The sequence below is a fragment of the Aspergillus steynii genome (assembly GCF_002849105.1).
Source record: "Aspergillus steynii IBT 23096 chromosome Unknown P170scaffold_11, whole genome shotgun sequence".
NCBI classification, from domain to species: domain Eukaryota; kingdom Fungi; phylum Ascomycota; class Eurotiomycetes; order Eurotiales; family Aspergillaceae; genus Aspergillus; species Aspergillus steynii.
In genome coordinates, this window is record NW_020194408.1 from 751392 (window position 1) to 771438 (window position 20047).

General features: G+C 49.2%; 9 protein-coding genes across 9 annotated transcripts; 5 read left to right on the forward strand and 4 right to left on the reverse strand.

The window, feature by feature from the left end:
- The first annotated feature begins 77 nt into the window (after window positions 1–77).
- On the forward strand, window positions 78–1711 carry P170DRAFT_394810 (zinc-dependent alcohol dehydrogenase family protein). The gene is made up of 3 exons (XM_024846073.1): window positions 78–576; window positions 662–1105; window positions 1171–1711. The coding sequence occupies exons 1-3, from the start codon at window positions 435–437 to the stop codon at window positions 1638–1640; spliced, it is 1056 nt and encodes a 351-aa protein (XP_024698590.1). The 5' UTR covers window positions 78–434; the 3' UTR covers window positions 1641–1711.
- A 2012-nt stretch (window positions 1712–3723) lies between these two features.
- Window positions 3724–4292, forward strand: P170DRAFT_514546 (uncharacterized protein; the record flags this gene model as incomplete). The annotated part of the gene is made up of 1 exon (XM_024855218.1): window positions 3724–4292. One exon carries the CDS (start codon window positions 3724–3726, stop codon window positions 4231–4233), a length of 510 nt encoding a protein of 169 aa, XP_024698591.1. The 3' UTR covers window positions 4234–4292.
- Window positions 4293–5312: 1020 nt separating this feature from the next.
- Window positions 5313–6395, reverse strand: P170DRAFT_468943 (F-box protein; the record flags this gene model as incomplete). Its single annotated transcript, XM_024852577.1, has 2 exons — window positions 5313–5834; window positions 5877–6395. 2 exons carry the CDS (start codon window positions 6393–6395, stop codon window positions 5313–5315), a joined length of 1041 nt encoding a protein of 346 aa, XP_024698592.1.
- A 563-nt stretch (window positions 6396–6958) lies between these two features.
- P170DRAFT_481240 (uncharacterized protein) lies at window positions 6959–7620 on the forward strand (the record flags this gene model as incomplete). The annotated part of the gene is made up of 3 exons (XM_024853845.1): window positions 6959–7077; window positions 7161–7504; window positions 7586–7620. The coding sequence occupies 3 exons, from the start codon at window positions 6959–6961 to the stop codon at window positions 7618–7620; spliced, it is 498 nt and encodes a 165-aa protein (XP_024698593.1).
- Window positions 7621–7982: 362 nt separating this feature from the next.
- On the reverse strand, window positions 7983–8387 carry P170DRAFT_481241 (uncharacterized protein; the record flags this gene model as incomplete). The annotated part of the gene is made up of 1 exon (XM_024853846.1): window positions 7983–8387. One exon carries the CDS (start codon window positions 8385–8387, stop codon window positions 7983–7985), a length of 405 nt encoding a protein of 134 aa, XP_024698594.1.
- A 2378-nt stretch (window positions 8388–10765) lies between these two features.
- On the reverse strand, window positions 10766–12617 carry P170DRAFT_394813 (Zn(II)2Cys6 transcription factor). The gene is made up of 2 exons (XM_024846074.1): window positions 12487–12617; window positions 10766–12414 (listed from the first exon to the last, which is right to left on the reverse strand). Exons 1-2 carry the CDS (start codon window positions 12591–12593, stop codon window positions 10809–10811), a joined length of 1713 nt encoding a protein of 570 aa, XP_024698595.1. The 5' UTR covers window positions 12594–12617; the 3' UTR covers window positions 10766–10808.
- Window positions 12618–13195: 578 nt separating this feature from the next.
- Window positions 13196–15168, forward strand: P170DRAFT_459752 (alpha/beta hydrolase; the record flags this gene model as incomplete). Its single annotated transcript, XM_024851890.1, has 6 exons — window positions 13196–13291; window positions 13353–13527; window positions 13598–14593; window positions 14756–14840; window positions 14895–14955; window positions 15034–15168. 6 exons carry the CDS (start codon window positions 13196–13198, stop codon window positions 15166–15168), a joined length of 1548 nt encoding a protein of 515 aa, XP_024698596.1.
- A 126-nt stretch (window positions 15169–15294) lies between these two features.
- P170DRAFT_441730 (cupin domain-containing protein) lies at window positions 15295–16402 on the reverse strand. Its single transcript, XM_024850387.1, has one exon. It carries the CDS (start codon window positions 16286–16288, stop codon window positions 15452–15454), a length of 837 nt encoding a protein of 278 aa, XP_024698597.1. The 5' UTR covers window positions 16289–16402; the 3' UTR covers window positions 15295–15451.
- An 805-nt stretch (window positions 16403–17207) lies between these two features.
- Window positions 17208–19277, forward strand: P170DRAFT_369832 (sulfatase family protein; the record flags this gene model as incomplete). The annotated part of the gene is made up of 5 exons (XM_024844931.1): window positions 17208–17348; window positions 17463–18330; window positions 18382–18599; window positions 18662–18823; window positions 18891–19277. 5 exons carry the CDS (start codon window positions 17208–17210, stop codon window positions 19275–19277), a joined length of 1776 nt encoding a protein of 591 aa, XP_024698598.1.
- Window positions 19278–20047: the final 770 nt, after the last annotated feature.

The following is a 20047-nucleotide window of genomic DNA, read 5'->3' on the forward strand; positions in this document are numbered from 1 at the left end:
ATATAAGCAACAGCCTCCCTGTCCTGGGCAATGGAACGAACGTGCATGATACACAATCTCCACCACGCGTTACACTACACGAGGACATGCCACCGACGAACGCACCCTCGCGAGAGAACAGCATCGAATAGGATGTCTCAGTGTCTGCAGACGGAGTCAGTGAAGAAAAGCAAAGTGGGTCATTCTCCATCGGTGACGTAGAATTTTCACCGAAGCATTAATAATCCCTGTCCGATTTTCTCCAACTTTTCTCCAACTCCAACGCTTTTTCCCCATGGCAAAACCCCGATGATTTCATCTATTTAACTTCTGGATTCTGAGATCTGACTTTTGGCGTCGCGATTTGAGTTGACATTCCGGAGATTTTTTCCTCTCTTTTTTTTTTCACACCACGTACGGATTTTAGAGATCATCGCGAGCATATATACCACGCAATGGCTACGATTCAGCAATGGAGTTCCCCTCTGAAGGGATTGGATTCGTTGAAGCTGTCGGAGGTGCCGGCATCCACGCCGGGAAAGGGTGAGGTGTTGATTGAGGTGCGCGCGGTTTCCTTGAACTATCGCGATGTTGAAGGTACGTTTTCCGACCCTTTTTGCGCTCTACATTCCTACATTCTTGCTCCAATCGCAATCGCAATGGATCATACTGACTCCTGCAGTCTGCAACGGCGAATACACCCACCACAAATCCGTCGGCCAACAAGAAACCGTCCCCTGCTCCGACATGTGCGGTGTGATCACCAAGGTCGGCGACGAGGTCAGCAACTGGAAGGTCGGCGACCGCGTCCTCTCCACCTTCCTCCCCGACCACCAGACCGGCCAGGTCACGGAGAAAGAACTCGCGCGCGGAACGGGTCTGCCCATGCCTGGTTTCTTGGCCACCCAGCGCGTATTCCCTGCGTACGGACTCGTTCGTGCGCCGAGCTACATGAGCGACGAGGAGGCCAGCACGCTGCCCATTGCCAGCGTGACGGCGTGGATGTCCATCAACGGCATGAGGTCGATGGGACAGAGCGGCGGTAAGGACGAGTATGTCGTTCTTCAGGGCACCGGAGGTGTCGCGATTGCCGGATTGCAGATTGCGAAGGCTGCGGGAGCGAAGGGTCAGTTTTAACCTCTCCTGGCCCACTTCACTAAGCTTTGACTAACGCTGATCTCATTCCGACAGTCATCATCACATCCTCCTCTGACGCGAAGCTCGAGCAAGCGAAGGCCCTCGGTGCCGACTTCACCATCAACTACCGCACGCAACCGAACTGGGAAGAGGAAGTGATGCGCGTGACGAACGGCCACGGTGCTGATATTATTCTCGAGACCGGTGGCGCGCAGACCCTCAAGAAAAGCTTCGACTCTATCGCCTTCGGTGGCCTCATCAACTGCATTGGCTATGTTTCCGGAAAGGTCGATGCGCCGGAGGATCGCACGAACGTGAACCTGTTGGCGCTGCGACGAAACGTCACGATCAAGGGTATCATCAATGGGCCGAAGGACCGTTTCGAGGAGATGGTGGGCTTCTATGAGAAGCATGAGATCAAGCCGGTTGTGAACCGGGTCTTCGGGTTCAAGGAGGCAGATCAGGCTTTCAAGTTCTTGGCGAGCGGAGGACATTTTGGAAAGGTGGTTATCAAGGTGGCTTAGAGATTTCTGTATAGCTTATCGAAATGGTATATACGATGGCATTTATTCAGGATGAATGTTAAAGACTTTCCGTTCAGTTTGGTTGCTCGTCTCTTGGTTTCTTCTGTACATCTTTCAAGGGCTTGCATGTCGTCAATCCTACCGGCTGTCAGTGAATGATTTCATGCTGGATCATCAAACCGCGAACGAGACCGCATTCACCAAACCAGTGACCGCTGGAGTCAGGTGTGAGTCAGATGCCTGGTGGGTGCCTTTCCGTTCTGGCACCTTCCTCTTTCGACCGCCTGACAGGGCCGGAAACTTCCCTCTCTTCTCCTTTCTCCTTTCCCCCTCCCTTCTCTCCTCTTCTTTCCCCTTCCCCCCTCTTCTCTTCTCTCCTCTCCTTTACCCTTCCAAAAGCTGAGATAAGTATCCCAACTTCCATCAAAAGTCATCCACCATCAAGAGCTAGGCTGACTTATGATAGGTAGACGTCCTGCTTCCCTGCTTGCGTCCTCTGATGGGTTGGCTGAAGCACCTGTCTTCTATCCTGTCGCCGCAGTGAGAAGACAGAGGTCAATCCTTTACCGAACAGCGAGTAGATCGCCTCGACTGATGAGCAAGTCTTTACGTCTTGTCTACCTGCGGACTGGGCTGGAGGGACGTGTGTGGACCGATTGAAGGCCAGGGAGGACGCACTGGAAACACTGCTGACCTGGCTGGATCGTCGAGAAGCGACGCGTTTCGATAGCACGGGAGGAAGCGGCGCGGATGGTGCGAAGGAGATAGCTCATCGGAACGGGCAGATCGTCCACGTTTTCTCTGAAGCTATGAGGAGACTGGGCTTCCCGGTAACCTCATAGTGGCCGCTAGACTTTGTGGGCTTGCCTAGTACGGCAGAGACCAACGCTTTACCGAACCGCGAGTAGACCGCCTCGACTGAAGAGCAAGTCTTTCCGTTTATCGAACTCGCCTCGTCGAGCTCGCCTTATCGAACTGTGGACTGGACTAGCGACCGCGTGTGGACCGATTGAAGGCCAAGGAGGCGCACTGGAACGGATGCTGAGCAGGCTGGATCGTCGAGAAGCAACACGGTTCGCTAGGAACGGGAGGAAGCAGTTCAGGGGGCGAAGAAGATAGCTCACATCAGGAGAGGCCGGTCGTCCACGTATTCTCTGAAGCCATGAGAGCACTGGGTTTCCCGGTAGCCTCATGGTGGCCGCTAGAATTCGAGGACCCGCCTAGTAGGACAGGACCCAGGTCGTTCTACAACCCCAATGATCCTGTGTAGACTGGCAATCTACCAGGGGAGGGTCATCAGCGATGAACTCGCACTTCTACGCAGTGCTGATGACTAGTAGCCTTCGGGCGAAGCTAAGACGAGTTCACATTCCTCCTGTAGTACGTTCCGCAATTGCTTTTTTGTACAATGATGTAGACTGTGGGAATATCTTAGCTAGTTTAATTCTTTGGTTATTTGGCTTTATCCTGTCCTGTAACCTGTTTTAACGCAGCTGAATTGTTGATTGAAGTTACAATTATTTCCTCCTCGCTGGTCAGACACCTAGTCTGTAGACGATCTGAAAGTAACCAACTGTACCGCATGAACTGTCTGTATGGCCTCTTATTAATGAATATTCTATGGTTTACGACAAATTTCCACTGATCGAAATGCTCATTGCTAATATCTGATAATCAAGTCTTGGTGGTCTCGGTGCCAGTACTTGGACAACGAGGAAGCATCTCCTTTCTCAGAATATGCCCTGCAAACTGGGACAAATCAGCTCGGATTACGATGTCGTTTTGTTCCAGTCCAGTCGACTCTCCAGCACTTCGGGCCTGAGAATGCCATCTCTTTAGTTCCCGCAGATGAAAGAAGCACTACTCGGTGACAGGTGTAACCGGCTAGCTACGGTCGGCGCTACAACTCTCCCTTAAGTATCTAGGGCGGTGTGGCTTGCCTGAAATAAATGATCCCTACCCCTAGATTGGAAGAGATTCTAGAAGGGTCTTCCTACACACAGGTCTTGAAAGCCAGGATTGCCAAACATTGGACTGTTCTTTACAAAGAACGCAAAATACTCCCCAAACTGTCATCCTCACGATGAAGGGCTCAAGACAACAGGTCCGCGAACACATCATGGCTCAAACACCACGCGTTATATTTGAATCCCTTCATGACCTTCCTTCAGATGGTGCAGCCCGCATACTCGTGGATACCCCTAATAGCGTTCTCAATCCGCAAGACTACTTGGAATCCATACATCCATTTGCTTTGACAGTCCAGCATTCGCTACATGGGTATCGCTCACATCACGAGACTCGCTTTGTCGCTGTCAATATATACCCCGGCAAACACTCCTATTTCGTGGTGGATCTCAATAATGTCAACTATAACTACGATACCGCCCATGAGTGCAAGACTCCAATCCCAGTATACGTCCTTCGTCTGTCGAAGGCACCAAGAATTCGCAGAGCTGCAGCCCTGGATATCCAGCTTGCTGAAATGCTTGCTAAGATGCACAATGGGCATGGACAGGACCCTCTTCCTTTGTTTGAAGATCATAATGATCCGAATCTCCAATACCGCAAACCTCGCAGCCTGCGAAGTTGACATGTTTTGCTCTAGAGAGGGTTAGCAGGGCAGGGTGGTGGGTATACGTTATATAGGTGATAATTTAGGGGTGGATAGAGACAACAATAGCCGCGCTTTTGAGAATCAACACGTTGATTTCTGTGAGGGTTGATCAGTATGGCTTTTGTGTTTTTTGTCCTCTTCTTTGGTCATCCTCTTGTGTTGAACCTGCCTAGTCTCCCTGTTAAAGAATGCCAATTTACAGTCGCCAGTGCGCGGTCCAGTAGCTCGAAGAAAAGGTCGGTCCTTATGTTCTCTTGGCTCGCCGCTCGTAACAACTCCGTCGTGATGTGTTCAGGGGGGCTGACACAGTCAGTTCGTGAAGGGGTTGGTTCTGAAATTTGATGATGATTCGGGCCACAAGATCGAGGGTTAATCCGAGCGAGGCACGCGAGTAAACAAGGATTTCAAAACATCGACGCTAATGCGCTCATCGGCACCGAGCGCCTTTAAAAACGGCTCCTTCGAGACCGTGACGTCGGGATCTCTGTCCAGCAAAAGTCCCATGGTCGACTTGGTTATTTCGAGTGGATGTTGTTTATTCTGAATCGCTGCCTCATGAGATAGCTGGCATTTTTCATATGAGACGAGACTTCTTCCCTGTCGCTGGTCAGATGTCTATTCCATAGACGAGCTGACGGTACCACCCACACTTTACGGATCATAACAAGCCAGGCTAAGAGGCCAAAAGCCAATCCATAACCAATTTCCAATGTTAGACTCGCTTCGGACGCCCACAGTGTGCATTCCGATTATTCTTGTTATTTCCTTTCTGATAGGTAACACCCGGCGCAGGCGATCCCCGACCTCGCCGAATCCATGGATATTCTGTTTCGATCTACGGAGCGCTTACATCGGCGGTTGTTGAACGAATAATAGGCTTACTAGGTAAATACAATTCTCATTAATGTACAGATTTCGTTCATTTATCACTGATACTTCTTAGTGGCAACGGGTACAGTGTGAAGACATACTTCCCTTCTCGGTGTACGGCTCATAATGCCCGGACAGGATATATGCGCTTTACAAAAACGGAGAAATTCAAAATCTCGCGTTCTCTAGAGCCACCGAAATTGTTCCTCGGCATCCTTGCGGGAGGTGCTACACCATTCAGAAGTTATTTCTTTCGTCATCTTGCCTAGGCTCCGCACACCCTGAATGACAAAGTTCGTCTCTCCATCTCTCGGTACCATGATCTTTAAAACTGCGGAGCAAGGACTGCATTTCTCCTTCGTGTACGGCCTCTGACTGAGTATAAAGCGCTGGACGTCAACGTGCGGGCAGAATGGAATAGGGTCTATTCGACGCAAGACAGAAAAGATTTGATATAAAAACATCGTCTCTTCATCAAAATACCCCTGTTCTGCAACCAAGTGCACATCGTACCTATACTGCAGCTCCAGTGGGCCAAATAGCCCCATGACCAATGTAATTGTAAGGTCCAGAAAGAAACAACCACGGTCGAGTCTCGGGCAGCAGTGTATAAGAGAAAGCGTCTTGTTGGCAGTTACGGGCGTGAAGGCCCCGCGAATCTTCTCAGGTAATCCATCGGAGTTCCCGGTGCGTAACCATTGCTTGAGCTGCATTCCCTGGTAGTAGCTCAGTTCAAGGCACGCACATACATCGACCTTCCTATGAATGCAGCGGCGTTGAGAGGGATCGTCACCGGGATCGATCTTTTTGAACCAATCTCGCGGATGAAGCTTCGTACATCTCGAGCAGTATAACCACTTGTCGTCTTCGATGTGGGCGAGGAGGTGATTTCGCTGAAGCTGGGTTAGATTCAGAGGAACCGGCCAGATTTTGCAGTTCAACACATTGGGCCAGGACAGCCGATCATCTTTCAGAATGTAGCCCACATCTTCATAGATGACCTTGCAGGTGAGTGCGAGGGAGGCTTGTGTCGAGAGTGGCAGTTGGTCGAATATCTGGAGCACGATCTCGGTGGGGAGACTGGTAAATGGGCAGGATTGGGTTGACTGCACGCGCTTTTGCTTTCTTCCGTGAGTAAGAAGTAGGATGAATTCACTTATCATTGACTTGAGAGTTTTCGGTTCCATGCTTTGACTCTCGGCCTTCGTGGTGACAGTGCCTGGGTTGGTATATTCGCCAGGAGGCGGAAGCGACCGCTTCTCTTTCATGGCGTTCTTGTGTGAGTGTCTAACAGTTAGGTCTGGTGGATTGTAAAGCCTTTTTATGTAGCACAAGAAGCAGTCGTAATAACAAGCCTCAAACTTATTAATTCAAATCATTGGACTTGGAGCGTGATTCGGAGATGATTCAGTAGTGCGTGGAAAGGGAGGTGTCCAAGAGATGGACTGAGAGATCACTCAGACCATACCCCGATGTTATATGTTTGTTCCATAACTATCATAACTGAAATTTCCTTTTCTTTCTCTTTTTTTACTTTTCTCCCTGCTACAGGCCTGAGCTCTAATGGATTTATCCGGCACTCCTTTCCAGAGGGATTCTTACAGAGCATACAAGAGTGAATGGAAATTATGTTGCGGGTTTTCCCGCTGTGAAGGCTACACAGAAAGATATGGACAAGATTTATGCTCTTTATTCAGTACCCTTTGTTTGCATAAGGCCCCTTACGGCAACTAGTCACCTGTTCGACCAATTAGGCATAGACTGATATCACTCAGACAAGTCTTTCGCGCTCCTCATTGTGTTTATTTTTCATCAACTCGGTCAGACTAGAATGGATGAGACCCTCCCAGATGACAAGGCCATCACAGCCCCAGTCCCAATAGTTTACATGGCTGTCGAAGACCAATACAAATCCGTCCAGGCCGCAGATCTCACCCATTTTGTTGTTCAGTGAGTGGAATTCCAGCGCCTTCGCAGATGCCCTAGATATGTACTCGTTAAGCTTGACCCACTTTCTAACGGACTTGCTACAGACTTTCTTATAAAAGACTAGATTCGATAATGCAGGCTGTTGTGGGGATTTCCTACGACTTCAACAAGCCTTGGCCGTTCTGGTTCTTTATTGGCAAAATTGTATCAAAGGCGTTCTTTGACAACGAAGAACAACTTGAGTGGTTGAACAGTGTTCAGGTTGGGAACAGGGAGTTTATTGCATTCAGCAACACCGGACGTAAATTCCCAGACCAGGAGGAACAAAGCACCGGAAAAGGGAAGCTCCGGGTTGTTGAGATCGATCTCTCTAAGCCCCAGCCAGGTGAAAAGTTGCAGATGTTCTGGAAGCCCGCTCGATCGATTATTTGCCAGAAAGTTCAGGGTTGTAAGTCAATGATACTGGCTTCATTTTTAGTCGTAATTCCAGTCGTTCTTTTTACATCCAGATGCTGACATTCTCGAGTAGGGTTGGATTATGCATCAAATGAGGGTTGTGCTTAGGAGGGCAGTCATCGCTGTATAGTTACTACTTTGCCATTTGGGCTGTCCAGAGAGTCTATTGTCTTCAGAATTTTCACCATCTAATGAACGATCTCAGATACAGGATTATTGGCTTTCTAATCGGATTTGAATTGGGTGCTCCCTGAGGACAATTGGAGATTACAGGAAAGTTGATAGAGAAAATAAAGATTCGTTGAGTTGATAAACATGAATACCAAAACCCAGTGCATACACAGAAAATGAAATTCACAAATTAGCCTCCCAGACACACGGGAAGAAAGAAGGATAAATCAGACTATTTGTTGAAAATAGCCCCGAGATAACCAGCCAGTCTGAATAGACTTAGTTGAAAGCAATACCATCTAGATCAGCCCCTCCTGCTTGTTTTTAACGTTCTCCTTTTTCACTTTATAAGCTTCGTCCGCCCCATCGATGATACCCTTTGCTTCCAACTCATCCAGAAGCTCAAGAACGTAGTCCTGACAATTGTACCCCGAATACTCGTTGTGAATTGGCATTTTCTCTGCCAACCGCCTGATGGTGCTGATTTTCGAAGCAGGCACATCGCACATATGAATCAGCTCCATGAGCGTCATCTCTTTTCGGGCATCTGAGTTCCTATCCTCGAAGCGAAAATTCATCGAGAACCCCATGATGTGAAGGACGACCTGTTCCGCGTCGGTGGGTCCGTTGATGTAAAGTGTCCAGTGCTTATATACACCCTCGTTGTGGTGAATAGCGACGTGGATTTCCGCAGTGGAGGGCATTTTTAAGTAGGGACAACTGACGGTGGGAGTTCGAGAAGCCACAGAAGGTAATGATGTGTAGCTCGGAGGTGATAAAATCTCGGCAATAGCACGAAGTCAGGTAGGTACACGATTGTTTCGAGGGATCTTCTCAACAGACTAGTCAAGTGTTTGAATGGGGGAAACAGTGCTATTTATACAGATCTAGCCATCAAGCATGATTGGAATTATTGGAACTTTCCTATGACGTTGAATGAGTGCCTAGGCACCGACCTGTATGTCTAGGCACCTGTGTCACAAAGGCAAGGCACGTATTCATCCCTTTGTTTCACTGCAGGCAGTCATAACCATCAAATCATATCATTATTCTAATCGCATGAGAATGTCACCCTCAGCCGTTGCGATGCACCCGGTCGCTCAAAACTGAGAGGTATGCAAGCACAATGGTCTTTACAACCCGACGTTCCTAGTAAACAGATCATGCAATGTTCGAAGACTGGTTTTGCCGGCATTGATAGCTGAGAATACTTGGTTCGATGCCTATGAAGATATGAGTCAGAAACCATGGACATAAAATCGGGCTCTGGACTTCGTTAGGGGTCGCTTCGAAGCTACAGCATCTTCCGTAAGATCTCTGTTCCAATGTGCTGCATCGGCGGTGGAGAGGGGGAGGGCTGCCAGGGATGAAGCTGATCGGCTCCGAGGCAACGGCGAGTAATGGAGCCTAAGGCCCCAGTTGTAAGGCACCTGATCCGTGCCAAGACTATGTCCCAAATAGGTTAGTGGGATATTGTGACCCACCGACATTCGAGGGCAGCTTTGCCTTCCTTGTACATACTTTCTAGCACCCTGCAGTCAGTTCCTGATGGCGCGGAAGGACGTCGAAAGGTGGCTTGAGGAAGCTGACTTCCAAAAAAACCAAACGCCAGGTTTACCAAATTTGCAAGAAGAACCCCTTGAAGACAGCGTTTCTAACAACGCCCCGAGCCTGTCAAGTCCGTCGGCGAGCCTCGCAACAGAGGCACTTTTACAGCTAACTATATGGCTTGTTGCTATATTGGAGAAACAATTTCAGTTAGGCAATTTCGGTGATAGCCAGTTTACTAGTTCCCGGCTTCCCCTTGCTATAGGGTGGACAGTCATCGGGCATGATTGGCACCTATATATCGCGTTTAGGGGAAATTTTGAGGGCGAAGATAGGATTGTGAGAAACTGTCACTCCCCAGCCCCCAGTATTGGATTGAAGCTAACTTGATAGTATATCGATGATCCTCTTCATGGTTTGGCGGCTAACACGAGAACCCACTACGGCATATTCAACCTTCTAGACCTGATCAGAAGAGCTTGTGACTATGCCGAAGATACGTACTGGCCTTGGATGCGTGACGAGATTCTGAAACCTTTAATCACAAATATTGAGCACTAGTATTAGGGTATAGCCGACCATGAAAGTATGATCATTCACGACTTACGATATAGAGCACATTATTCACAAACAAAGCAAGCACTCATCTGTCCGGTTTGAAGGGCGATTGTCTTGTTTTGCATTGACTATATAATGTTTAAGTGAATTTTATTTTAGAAATACCTTATCATTACAAATTTGAAATAAATCACAAACAGACTATACTATCAATATACACTACAGCTTAACAAGTGGTAATAATGAATGATATTGTCCTCGGGGAGGTGGAGCTATAAACTTAAAAGACTCTCCGTCTTTCTTTTCTTCTTTCAAAAAACGATTACACCAAAGAACCCTGTATGTATGTACACATGAGGAGAAACTGAGGATCTACTATATCTGCAAAGTGAATGATACAGGTGTCTTCCTGAATCAATATGAGTCCGAGACCTTCTAGTAGGCTGCTGTGTTCCGGGGCCTTCTCTAAATTGGTGAATAGAATCAGGCGGGGCTCAATTGAGGGGAGAATGGCCAATAAAAGGTGGAAGCTCGGCATGTTATGATCCAATCCAAGAAGCCTCTAATATATTAAGAGAAAGGTGATCACTGCTCAGTAACTGGCATCTCATTCATTCTCCTCTACTCCTGTCTCTGATGCATGGTCATGGAAGAAAGGCGTATCTATTCGGATCACTGCGCCAAAGACTCACGTTCGATACCTTTTCGTAGATTGCTCAAAGATACTATTTATGGGAGACATCTTGCCGTGGGCAGGTGGTGTTACTCTTTTTCTGTTGATATTTATAGAGTCCAAAGTTCACTAAGATATATAATCTACTGTAGTAACTATCGGATCTACTGGGAACGATAAATCTATATTAGCAGTAGATTATATTTCGCAGCGAGAAACCTGTCTGGGGTATAGAATCAGCTACACCCACATGTACAGACGGGAATCCGTGTCTCTTTGACTTTTTTGTTTTTTTATCACGGCCTGCTGTCTATCGATTATTTGGCACGACAGAACCTTCCGTCCGTTATATCATGAGAGAGTCAGTGTGTATTCCCTCCTGCCCGCAGAATGTATACGTTATATCCAACCTGGCCGCAGACTGTCCCCTTGGGATATGTTTAAACGACAGTGCCTCGATCCTCTGCCATACCGGGATTTGTTCCATGCACTGTACCCCAACACCCTCTTCGATTTCGATAACCCGTTCAACCAGCCCAGCAGTAGAGATGCTATCCCACGCCGCCTCGCGTATCAGTTGGCGTCGCAGAATACGCAAGACTTCACGACGGACATGAGGATGTCGGCACTTGGCGCCAATTATGTAAAGAACAGGGATGAATCCGATCTCTGGCGTAAATGTTGATATTGACGACCCCGAATACCGCTGATGCGCTGCCGCTACCTTGTCTGCTAGTGAGACACATTGCTGGAACTGGGGCAGGAATTTGTCGTACTCCATTTCTCTGCCGGGTCCGTGGCCACTGAGGAGAATCCATGCGATTGTATGCTGTAAGCGCAGGAGGGATACGAGAGGGTTGGTTTCAAAGTCTGACGGAGATTGCTGCCGGAGGTTTTCGAAGCGACTCAACCATGTTTGCAACTGTCCGAGAACGATGTCCTTGAGTGAAGATGGTAACGGCGGCATTGTACCCGTCGGAGACATTTGTTGCTCTGTGTTGCGCAGCCTCATTACTTGGGCAACGAGAACCTGGAGGTGGTCGGCAGCTTGGTCGAGTGAGGAAAAGGTAGTGTGGAACGGTGTAAGATGGGACGCGAATGTCTCTTGAATGTTGACTGGAGTCCAGTCGACCAGAAAAATGGCTGCCTGCATGTCAAGACGGCGAATCTGCTTTGTGACCTGGCAGATAACCGCGTGAACCCCCGATTGGGCATCGTCGTAGGTGCAGGTGTTCAACATAGCATTGTTGGTGTTGCGTGAGAGCTCCACGCCTCCGCGCAGGTGTTTCACAGCTTGTACGTCGTCGCCTGCCAGATGATCAAAGCAGGTAAAGAGATAACAGACCAAAAGCGTGACAGCTGTTATTTCGGCGCTGTTGCCACTTTCCGGGTGCAGCAGGTGTTGAATGGCGCTGTTGTAGTGAAGCAAAGCAGCCTTATCCTGTAGTCGGTCTTTCAAGGAAGGCGGTTGATACACCCGACCGTTAGATTGACGATCCACGTGGTTTCGGTGAAGCAAGGCCAGAGCAATGGCAGCATGCCGCACTGATGGCACGGTTTGGGAGAAGAACATGAGAGTGTTCCGCCATGATTCGCAAGGACGGTATGCATTCAAATGCTTGATCGAAATATCCTCAAAAAAGTACATTGCCTCTGCCTGGACTGACCCAGTCACTGGTAAGATCATAAAGGATCCGAGATTCGGCAAAACGAGGTCATTGTCCTTCGAGTGCCATTGCTGAGTCTCGTACGCACTGATCGTGGTATAGGGGTGGTACCCATCGCAGTTATCTACACTGTTGGCGATCTCCTTGTGATAATGAGTTGATCCAACCTCGGTCTTCCCGGTCTTGAATGCGAGGACCATTTCACTATAGCCATCACAGGTGCGACCGGTAGAAAGGCATTTCAAGCATGAAGGCTGGGATAGATCGCATTTAACTCGTCTGATTCTGTGGGATGTCAGTTTCGATCTCTTTGAATATAATTGATCGCTCTGTAGTAAACGTAAAGTCAAGACATACTTGCAAGTCTTACAGCCGAGTCTTGACTTTGGAGCGAATTTGCGAGGCTTTCTTCTCCAGGCTTGATTGCCTATTTTGGTGGTCTTGTTCTTCATCCCATCCATCATCCCATTCTTTGCGATGGACAGCGGAGTGAGAAAGGGTGACGGGCTCTTTAAAACTTCTCATGACGATGTGTTGGATATGTAGCCTAAAGCTAGACTAATGGATTGGTGGCCTTAATCCGACTAAATATAGTCTAGTGCGTGTCATGATAAGTATTTATTGGCGAGTTCGTACAGGTGGGACCCCTAGAGTCTGACATGCTATTATAAGTTCTAATTGGTTAGTTCGTACAGGTGGGGACAATTAGGGGGCCATATCAGTAGTCATGTCTGGGGTCGGTGGACTAGAATGGTTCATAAATCTCAATTGAAACGTGCAGTAAAGCCTTGAACCCACTACTACACCTATGAGGCTGCCCTACTTGGTTATGCTTGTGGTGGTCAAAGAAATGTTGATTGGCTGGCTCGTTCAAGTGGAACGAAAGCAATTGTATGCAAGAAGAGGTATATGAGTTGATGGGAAGAATGCAGCTGCCTATTGAAACCATCAGACTTGATACTACTGAGGAGATTCAACGGGTATAAATAGTTCCCAGATATCGCAGTCGTGTCGGCTCTTGCAGGCAACCGAAGGAAAGATCAATGAGATGCCTCCAGCGATTACAATGAATCGGCTCGTGAATGCGCTCATGCTTTCCATGAGTTTGGGATTGAAACCCCACGCTTTGCATGATCGGGACATGGCCTATGGATTTGACACCGTGAGTCGACTTGCGGTACCACATTGCCCAAGGGCTTCAAGCTTTCTGACAAGCCATTTAGATTGAACCATCGGCCAACCTCACATGGACACCATGTTTCGATTCGTTTCATTGCTCTAAACTGGAAGTTCATTTGGATTATTCAAACAGAAGTCTTGGTACGACGTCGATTGCCTTCATCAAGTTAGCCGGCAAAAATGCCACTGTGGACTCTCCCAGCATTGTACTCAACCCCGGTAAGATCTCAATTGTATCAATAATCCAACAACGTGTGAGCTTCATCTGACTGGACTAACCCTTCGTTAGGCGGTCCGGGTGGTTCTGGTGTCGACCTACTCCTCACATACCAGAATCCCATCGGGCAGATGCTGGGAGAGCAGTACAACTTTGTCTCCTTTGACCCTCGCGGTGTGAACAACAGCGGCCTGCATCTCGACTGCTTCTCAGGGAACGCAAAAGCAAGATCAGCTTTCTATCGACTGCACAGAACAGGCGCCACCAATATCTCATCAACGTCGCTTGAGGAACAGTACTATTCAAGCTCTATCTACGGCGAGTGGTGCAACAATGCTGTCGCGAACAAGTCACCCCATTCATATTATGTGACTACGCCAGCGGTTGCCCGTGATTTGCTCGCATTTATCGAAGCCGAGGCTGAGTTGGCCGGTCAGTCACCATCAACCGCCAAACTGTGGTGCTATAGCGTCAGTTACGGCACTGTCATCGGCAGCACTTTCGCCTCCCTGTTTCCTGACCGCGTGGGGAGGATGATACTCGATGGGGTTCTGAACGCAGAGCAATATTATACTAATTATTGGACGGACAACGTTGAACAAATGGACGAGGCCATGGAATCATTCTCGGCCTTCTGTCATTCCGCTGGGCCAGAAAACTGCTCATTCTGGGGACCCACGCCGACTAACATCACGGCAAGAATGGATGGCATCATCCGTCAGCTTCAGAACCATCCAGTACCGTTAAGCGGCGTCGGAGATTCAGACCTGCCGACAATGGTCACCTATTCAGACCTCAAGACTCTTTTTCTCAACACACTCTACGCCCCACTGGCAATGTATCCAAGAATGGCCGACATCCTACACCAGGCTGAGGGTGGGAATGTATCTGCTCTTGCGGGCATGTATGAACAATCAAACTCTATATCCGATGCCCGCCTCGCCATTACGTGCACCGATTCGTATCGGAGGAACAGGCTTACTACCATGGAAGAGTTCAAGACTTGGGTGGAGTATACGATTTCCAAGAGCAAGTACATTGGCGATATCTACCCCATCTACTTGGAAGGTATCTTGTGTCGATCATTCCGACCGCAGTTGCCTGATAGCATGGTGGTTCAAGGTAGGCAACACCTCCTTTGTCTCTCCCTCTTTTCGGTATTCTATAAACATCGTCTTCCGCAAAACGGGTGGTCATCTGCATTGGAAAGAAAGTCTAACCAGGATACAGACGAAATCAGCGCACTAAACACGCCTACGTCCTTCCCGATCCTCTTTGCGAGTAATACCATCGACCCTATCACGCCGTTGAAATCGTACGTTTCGGCCATCGCCATTGGAATGTTATTAGCTGACATTATCTCGTCTAGGGCACGCAAGATGTCTTCTCGGTTTGCCGGATCGGTGCTCTTAATGCAAGAAGCCGTTGGTGTAAGTTATCAACTCTCAATCATACATCCATCTCGGCCAAGAGTTAGGCTGACTCGTGGGGTGTTTCGTTGAATTCAGCATACGGTCATCGATCAGGGAGCGTCAGAATGTTACTTTGGCCATATTCAGGCATACCTCGAAGGCACAGTTCCATCGAACAACATTACATGCCCCAGACAGTACACTCCTTTCATAGATGCCTCCCCCCTCTAGCGACTATCAAAGGCATGGGGAAAGGTTCGGCCAATTCAAGGAAAGGCTGAACAGTGAAAGAACTTCTCAATATGTTGGAACTGCTGTATGCCGATAGAATTCTCATAGCAGGGTATTCTATGCTTTTACTCTCTGCTACGCATTCTTATTCGTCCAACCAGCCCAGTAGCAAGCCAGTTCGAAGCTAGACGATAAATAGAACGTAATAACTTCAATCAATTCTCAAAGACAATCATCATACGAGCTCCCATTAAACCCATCCCATCAACACCTAAACCCCACCCTACTTCGCATTCACATCATCCTTCCAATTCAAATCATCATTCCCATTCAAATCCTCCCCCAACTGCTTCCCCCCCGCCACAACAGGCTGACACTCCTGCAAGAAGAACAACATCCGGGTCCACTCCCCGCTCACATTCCGCCACTCATGCATCGTCGCCCTCTGCACCGCAATATCGCCCCTCTTCAGCACCCTCACGTCCCCGGAGTCAAGGTGCATCTCAATCTCCCCCTCCAGCACAACCCCATAATCCAGACTCTGCGTCCGATGCATCACGCCGGGCGAGTTCGGCGCAAAGTCCACGACCCGACACACGGTGCCGTTGGGGTTCACGAGCCCCAGCGACCGGGATTCCATGAGCTGTTCGTTTGCGACAACATCTGCGTCATTGTTCAGGTTCGCGGGGAACTCGGACGTCGTGTAGGCGACGCTGAAGCCGACGGATTTCTCGCGCAGAGAGATCCAGGACGCCGGGGTCGAGGAGTGGATGGTTGCGGCGCCGGAGGGGTTGTGGGTTGTTATGTGGCGGGTGAAGTTGGGGAGGGGGGAGGGTTGGCCGTCTTCGATTTTGAGGTTGGGGTGTTTGGTGGACATTTTGGTGTGTTTGATGGGATGGATAGGATGGATGAGATGGATGAGATGAGGAGGGTTCGGACGTGTGGTTTGGGGAGAGGTTGCAGGTGGGAGATTGCGGAGTTGAAGTCGGGCGAAAGTTTGGTTGTCTTTGTGTTTGTCTTCCACGTCAGAGGCGGGGTGTGCATGAGGGGTGGTCGTGTTGTTGATCTTGGCTCCTTGTGATGCGGTGGAACCTAACTGGAGTGATGGAACTGAATGCATTGGGTGGATTCATGCAGATACCCACTTTCTTTGATTTCAGAATACCTCTGGCACTGGGGATACTGAAGTTGATGTCCGCTCTTATGCATCATCCAATTAGAACCTGACTCTGTATCCAACAACACCCAGCAAGCCACTCGTAAATGTGAGATGCCACACGAAGCCACTCGTCGCTGCAAAAGCTTAGTAAATAGCATGATGCTCCCGATCTCGGAGAAAGTGATGATCGGCAATCTACGGTGGACTTTACTTCAAAAGCATCGTCATAGTATGGAGTTACATTTGCACCCCAGACATGTAGCATAACCACCAATGCAACTCTGTATCAAAATATTCATATTTCTTCATAATACTCAAATACTTCTCCCTTGAAATAACTCCCCATTTACCCTTCAAGTCAAATATATACCCCCTCCACATCCATACTCAACACTCCAATCCCCAAACCCCACTGATCTACACACCTCACCTCCACCAAAAAAGACGTGCTCGGGACCCACAGTTATACCATAGCTATCAGACAGTAAATAGCACCATCGGCTTCAAAAGCTCGCAATCAGCTCCCGCCCATTGATGGCATTTGTCCGTCCTGACACGCGTCATGCCATACTTCCCAAAACAGAAGTATATACCTCATCCGGCCGTCCCTGACGCTGATCATCCATCAAGATGAAGCTTACCACGGGAGAGCTTCGCATCGTGCCGTTTACGCGTTGATCATCCGGTGATTTTATACTCGTCTAAGCGCGGTGATTGTCGCATAGTGATTGTGTGGGGGGATGGTGTTATGGTGATCGTGGTTATCCGGGTTGATCTTTGTGTCGGTTAATCTGGGAGAGAGGTATATATACCGGGTGTTGAATGCCAGGAGTGGGTAGACAAATGCATACTATTTTATGAGATTCTGCTTGTTTCGATCATGAAACTCGGCGTTCTCCTAGGAGGCATACTAGCCTGCCTCTCGGCAGCCGAGGCCGCCAAACAGCCCAACATCCTCTTCATTCTCACAGATGACCAGGGAAAGTACATCGGGGGGTTAGAGCATATGCCTAAACTCCAGGTATGGACACACTTTCTGTTCTATGCTAGACCACTTCATCTCTGCCACCCCCTTCCCTCCCCCTACAAACCTACAAACCTCAGCCCATCAACTAACAACCACCCCCACCAACAGCAAACCCTCATCCAAAAAGGCACCACCTACACAAAACACTACTGCTCAATCGCCCTCTGCTGCCCCTCCCGAGCAAACCTCTGGACCGGCCGCATGCCACACAACACGAACATCACCGACGTCGGGCTCCCCTACGGCGGGTACCCGAAGATCGTGTCCGCCGGCTGGAACGACAACTACCTGCCGCTGTGGATGCAAGACGCCGGCTACGACACCTACTACGTCGGCAAGCTGTGGAACTCGCACACCGAGCAGAACTATAACGACCCGTACGCGCGCGGGTTCAACGGGTCGGAGTTCCTACTCGATCCGTGGACGTACAGGTACTATCATGCCAGGATGACGAGGAATGGGGAACCCCCGGTGAGGTATGATGGGGAGTATTCGACGGATGTGATTCGGGAGAAGGCGCTTGGGTTTTTGGATGATGCGTTGAGACAGAAAGAAGGTGATGGGCAGGGGAGGCCGTTTATGTTGACGGTTGCGCCGAACGCGCCGCATTCGAATGGGAGTCATGATCCCGGGCGAGGGACGACGTGGTTTGGCGAGCCGGAGTATGCGCCGCGGCATGCGGGCTTGTTTAAGGACTATAAGATCCCTCGCGATGATAGCTTTAATAAGGTGATTCAGGGCGCGGTGGGCTGGACGGCGCAGTTGTCGGAGTTGAGCCAGAAGGAGGTCGATTATATCGATGAGTTTCAGCGGTGTCGGTTGCGGGCGCTGCAGGCTGTCGATGAGCTGATTGCGGAGTTGGTCGAGAAGTTGGAGAGGAAGGGGGAGCTGGAGAATACGTACATCTTCTTCTCGACGGATAATGGGTATCACATTGGACAGCATGCGATGCAGCCGGGGAAGAACTGCGGATATGGTGTGTCCTATCCTTTACCTTCTATCATCAGGGGAATGCTAACGCAGACAGAAACGGATATCAACGTCCCTCTGATCGTGCGCGGTCCTGGGATTCCTGAAAACGCTACCCTAGATGCAGTGACCAGCCATACTGACCTGGCGCCTACGTTCCTATCAATCGCGGGCGCTTCGAGACCAGGTCTGGATGGGAAGCGCATCCCGACGACTGTCGACGCTGGCAAGGCAGACAACAGGACTGAGCATGTTGCCATTGAATACTGGGGACGGGTAAGTGTCTCCTTCATTGTATCATCAATTCAATAAAGAACCCATGATACTAATCCAACCAGGCCATCCCCGAAGGAATCTACGGCCACTATAGCGACAAAGGCGAACAGCCGGGCAACGGATATCGCAACAACACATACAAGGCCGTGCGGCTCGTGTCTGAAGAATACAGCGTCTACTACGCGGTTTGGTGCACGAACGAGCAGGAATTCTACGACTTGAAGGTTCGTGCCCACTTCCCTTTCTATCCCATCCCGCCAGTCCTAACTAACACCCCTTCCCATTCTACAGAACGACCCCCACCAAACAACCAACCTCGCCTCCTCAAACACCAACACAAGCTCCAATTCCACCGCACCATCTATCGCCTCCCGTCCCCTCCCTCAGATCCTCGCCCGTCTCGACGCCCTCATGCTCGTCCTCAAGTCCTGCTCCGAGGACTCCTGCCGGTACCCCTGGCGCCATCTGCACCCGGCAGGAAAGGTGAATAGTTTGGCAGATGCGCTGGACAAGGGGTTCGATGGGTTCTATGCCAATCAACCGAAGGTGGCGTTTTCGGAGTGTAATCTGGGATATCATACGTGGGCGGAGGGACCGCAGGAGTTTAATGTTTTTGGACAGGGTGGAGGTGCAAGTGAGAAGAGATGGTGGGGTGGGTTTGGGGGTGGGTGGTTTTGATATATTATTTGCTTTGTATGGATGGGAAGGGTAGGTCTGATATGACATACTACGCTCTTTTTGGGATATCTTTTATGTTGAAAAGAAACACATCTCATTCAACGTTCGCTATTCTCCATAAGGCTGTGGTATGTGGACAAATCTAACACAGTATAGTTCCTTCCTAGAACCCAGTCATACACCTAGCGTGAGAGATTTGACCCCAAGCGAACACTCTCTATCAATAAAACTTCACAAATTCTCACTCTTGAATCTCATGAATCTCATCAACAACCTGAGGTCAAGTCGAGGCCTGATCAATCCATCCCCGGCGGCGTCAACCCCCTACAAGAACGACACTGGTAAGGTCTATCCTCTCGCGCATCCCACGTATTGACTCTCTGGGCCGGAGGACAAGTAACTCCATTCTGAACGCCAAGTGTGCACTTCAAAATATACACGAACGCGGAGTGGCTGCATTGGCTGAAGCGCGCGTGGACGTTGAAGCACATCTGGGTTTATTAGCCATGCTTTGGGGAGGTATATTTAGAACTAGAAGCTTACATTGTTAGGAGGTTGGGGGCGTTGGAGTTAATAGAGGTTTTTGAATTGGTTGGGTTTGATTTATTTTTTGAAGGAAACAAGGGAATTTAGGGACTGTATGCTATCGAGATATCCTGTAGAGTCTGGAAAGAAGGAAGGAGTGGTGGATTGAATCTCCGTCACCGCTAGCTATGACCTCTTTTTATATAGATGACTCGTTTGGAGTGGTGACTGAGAGCACCGGGTAC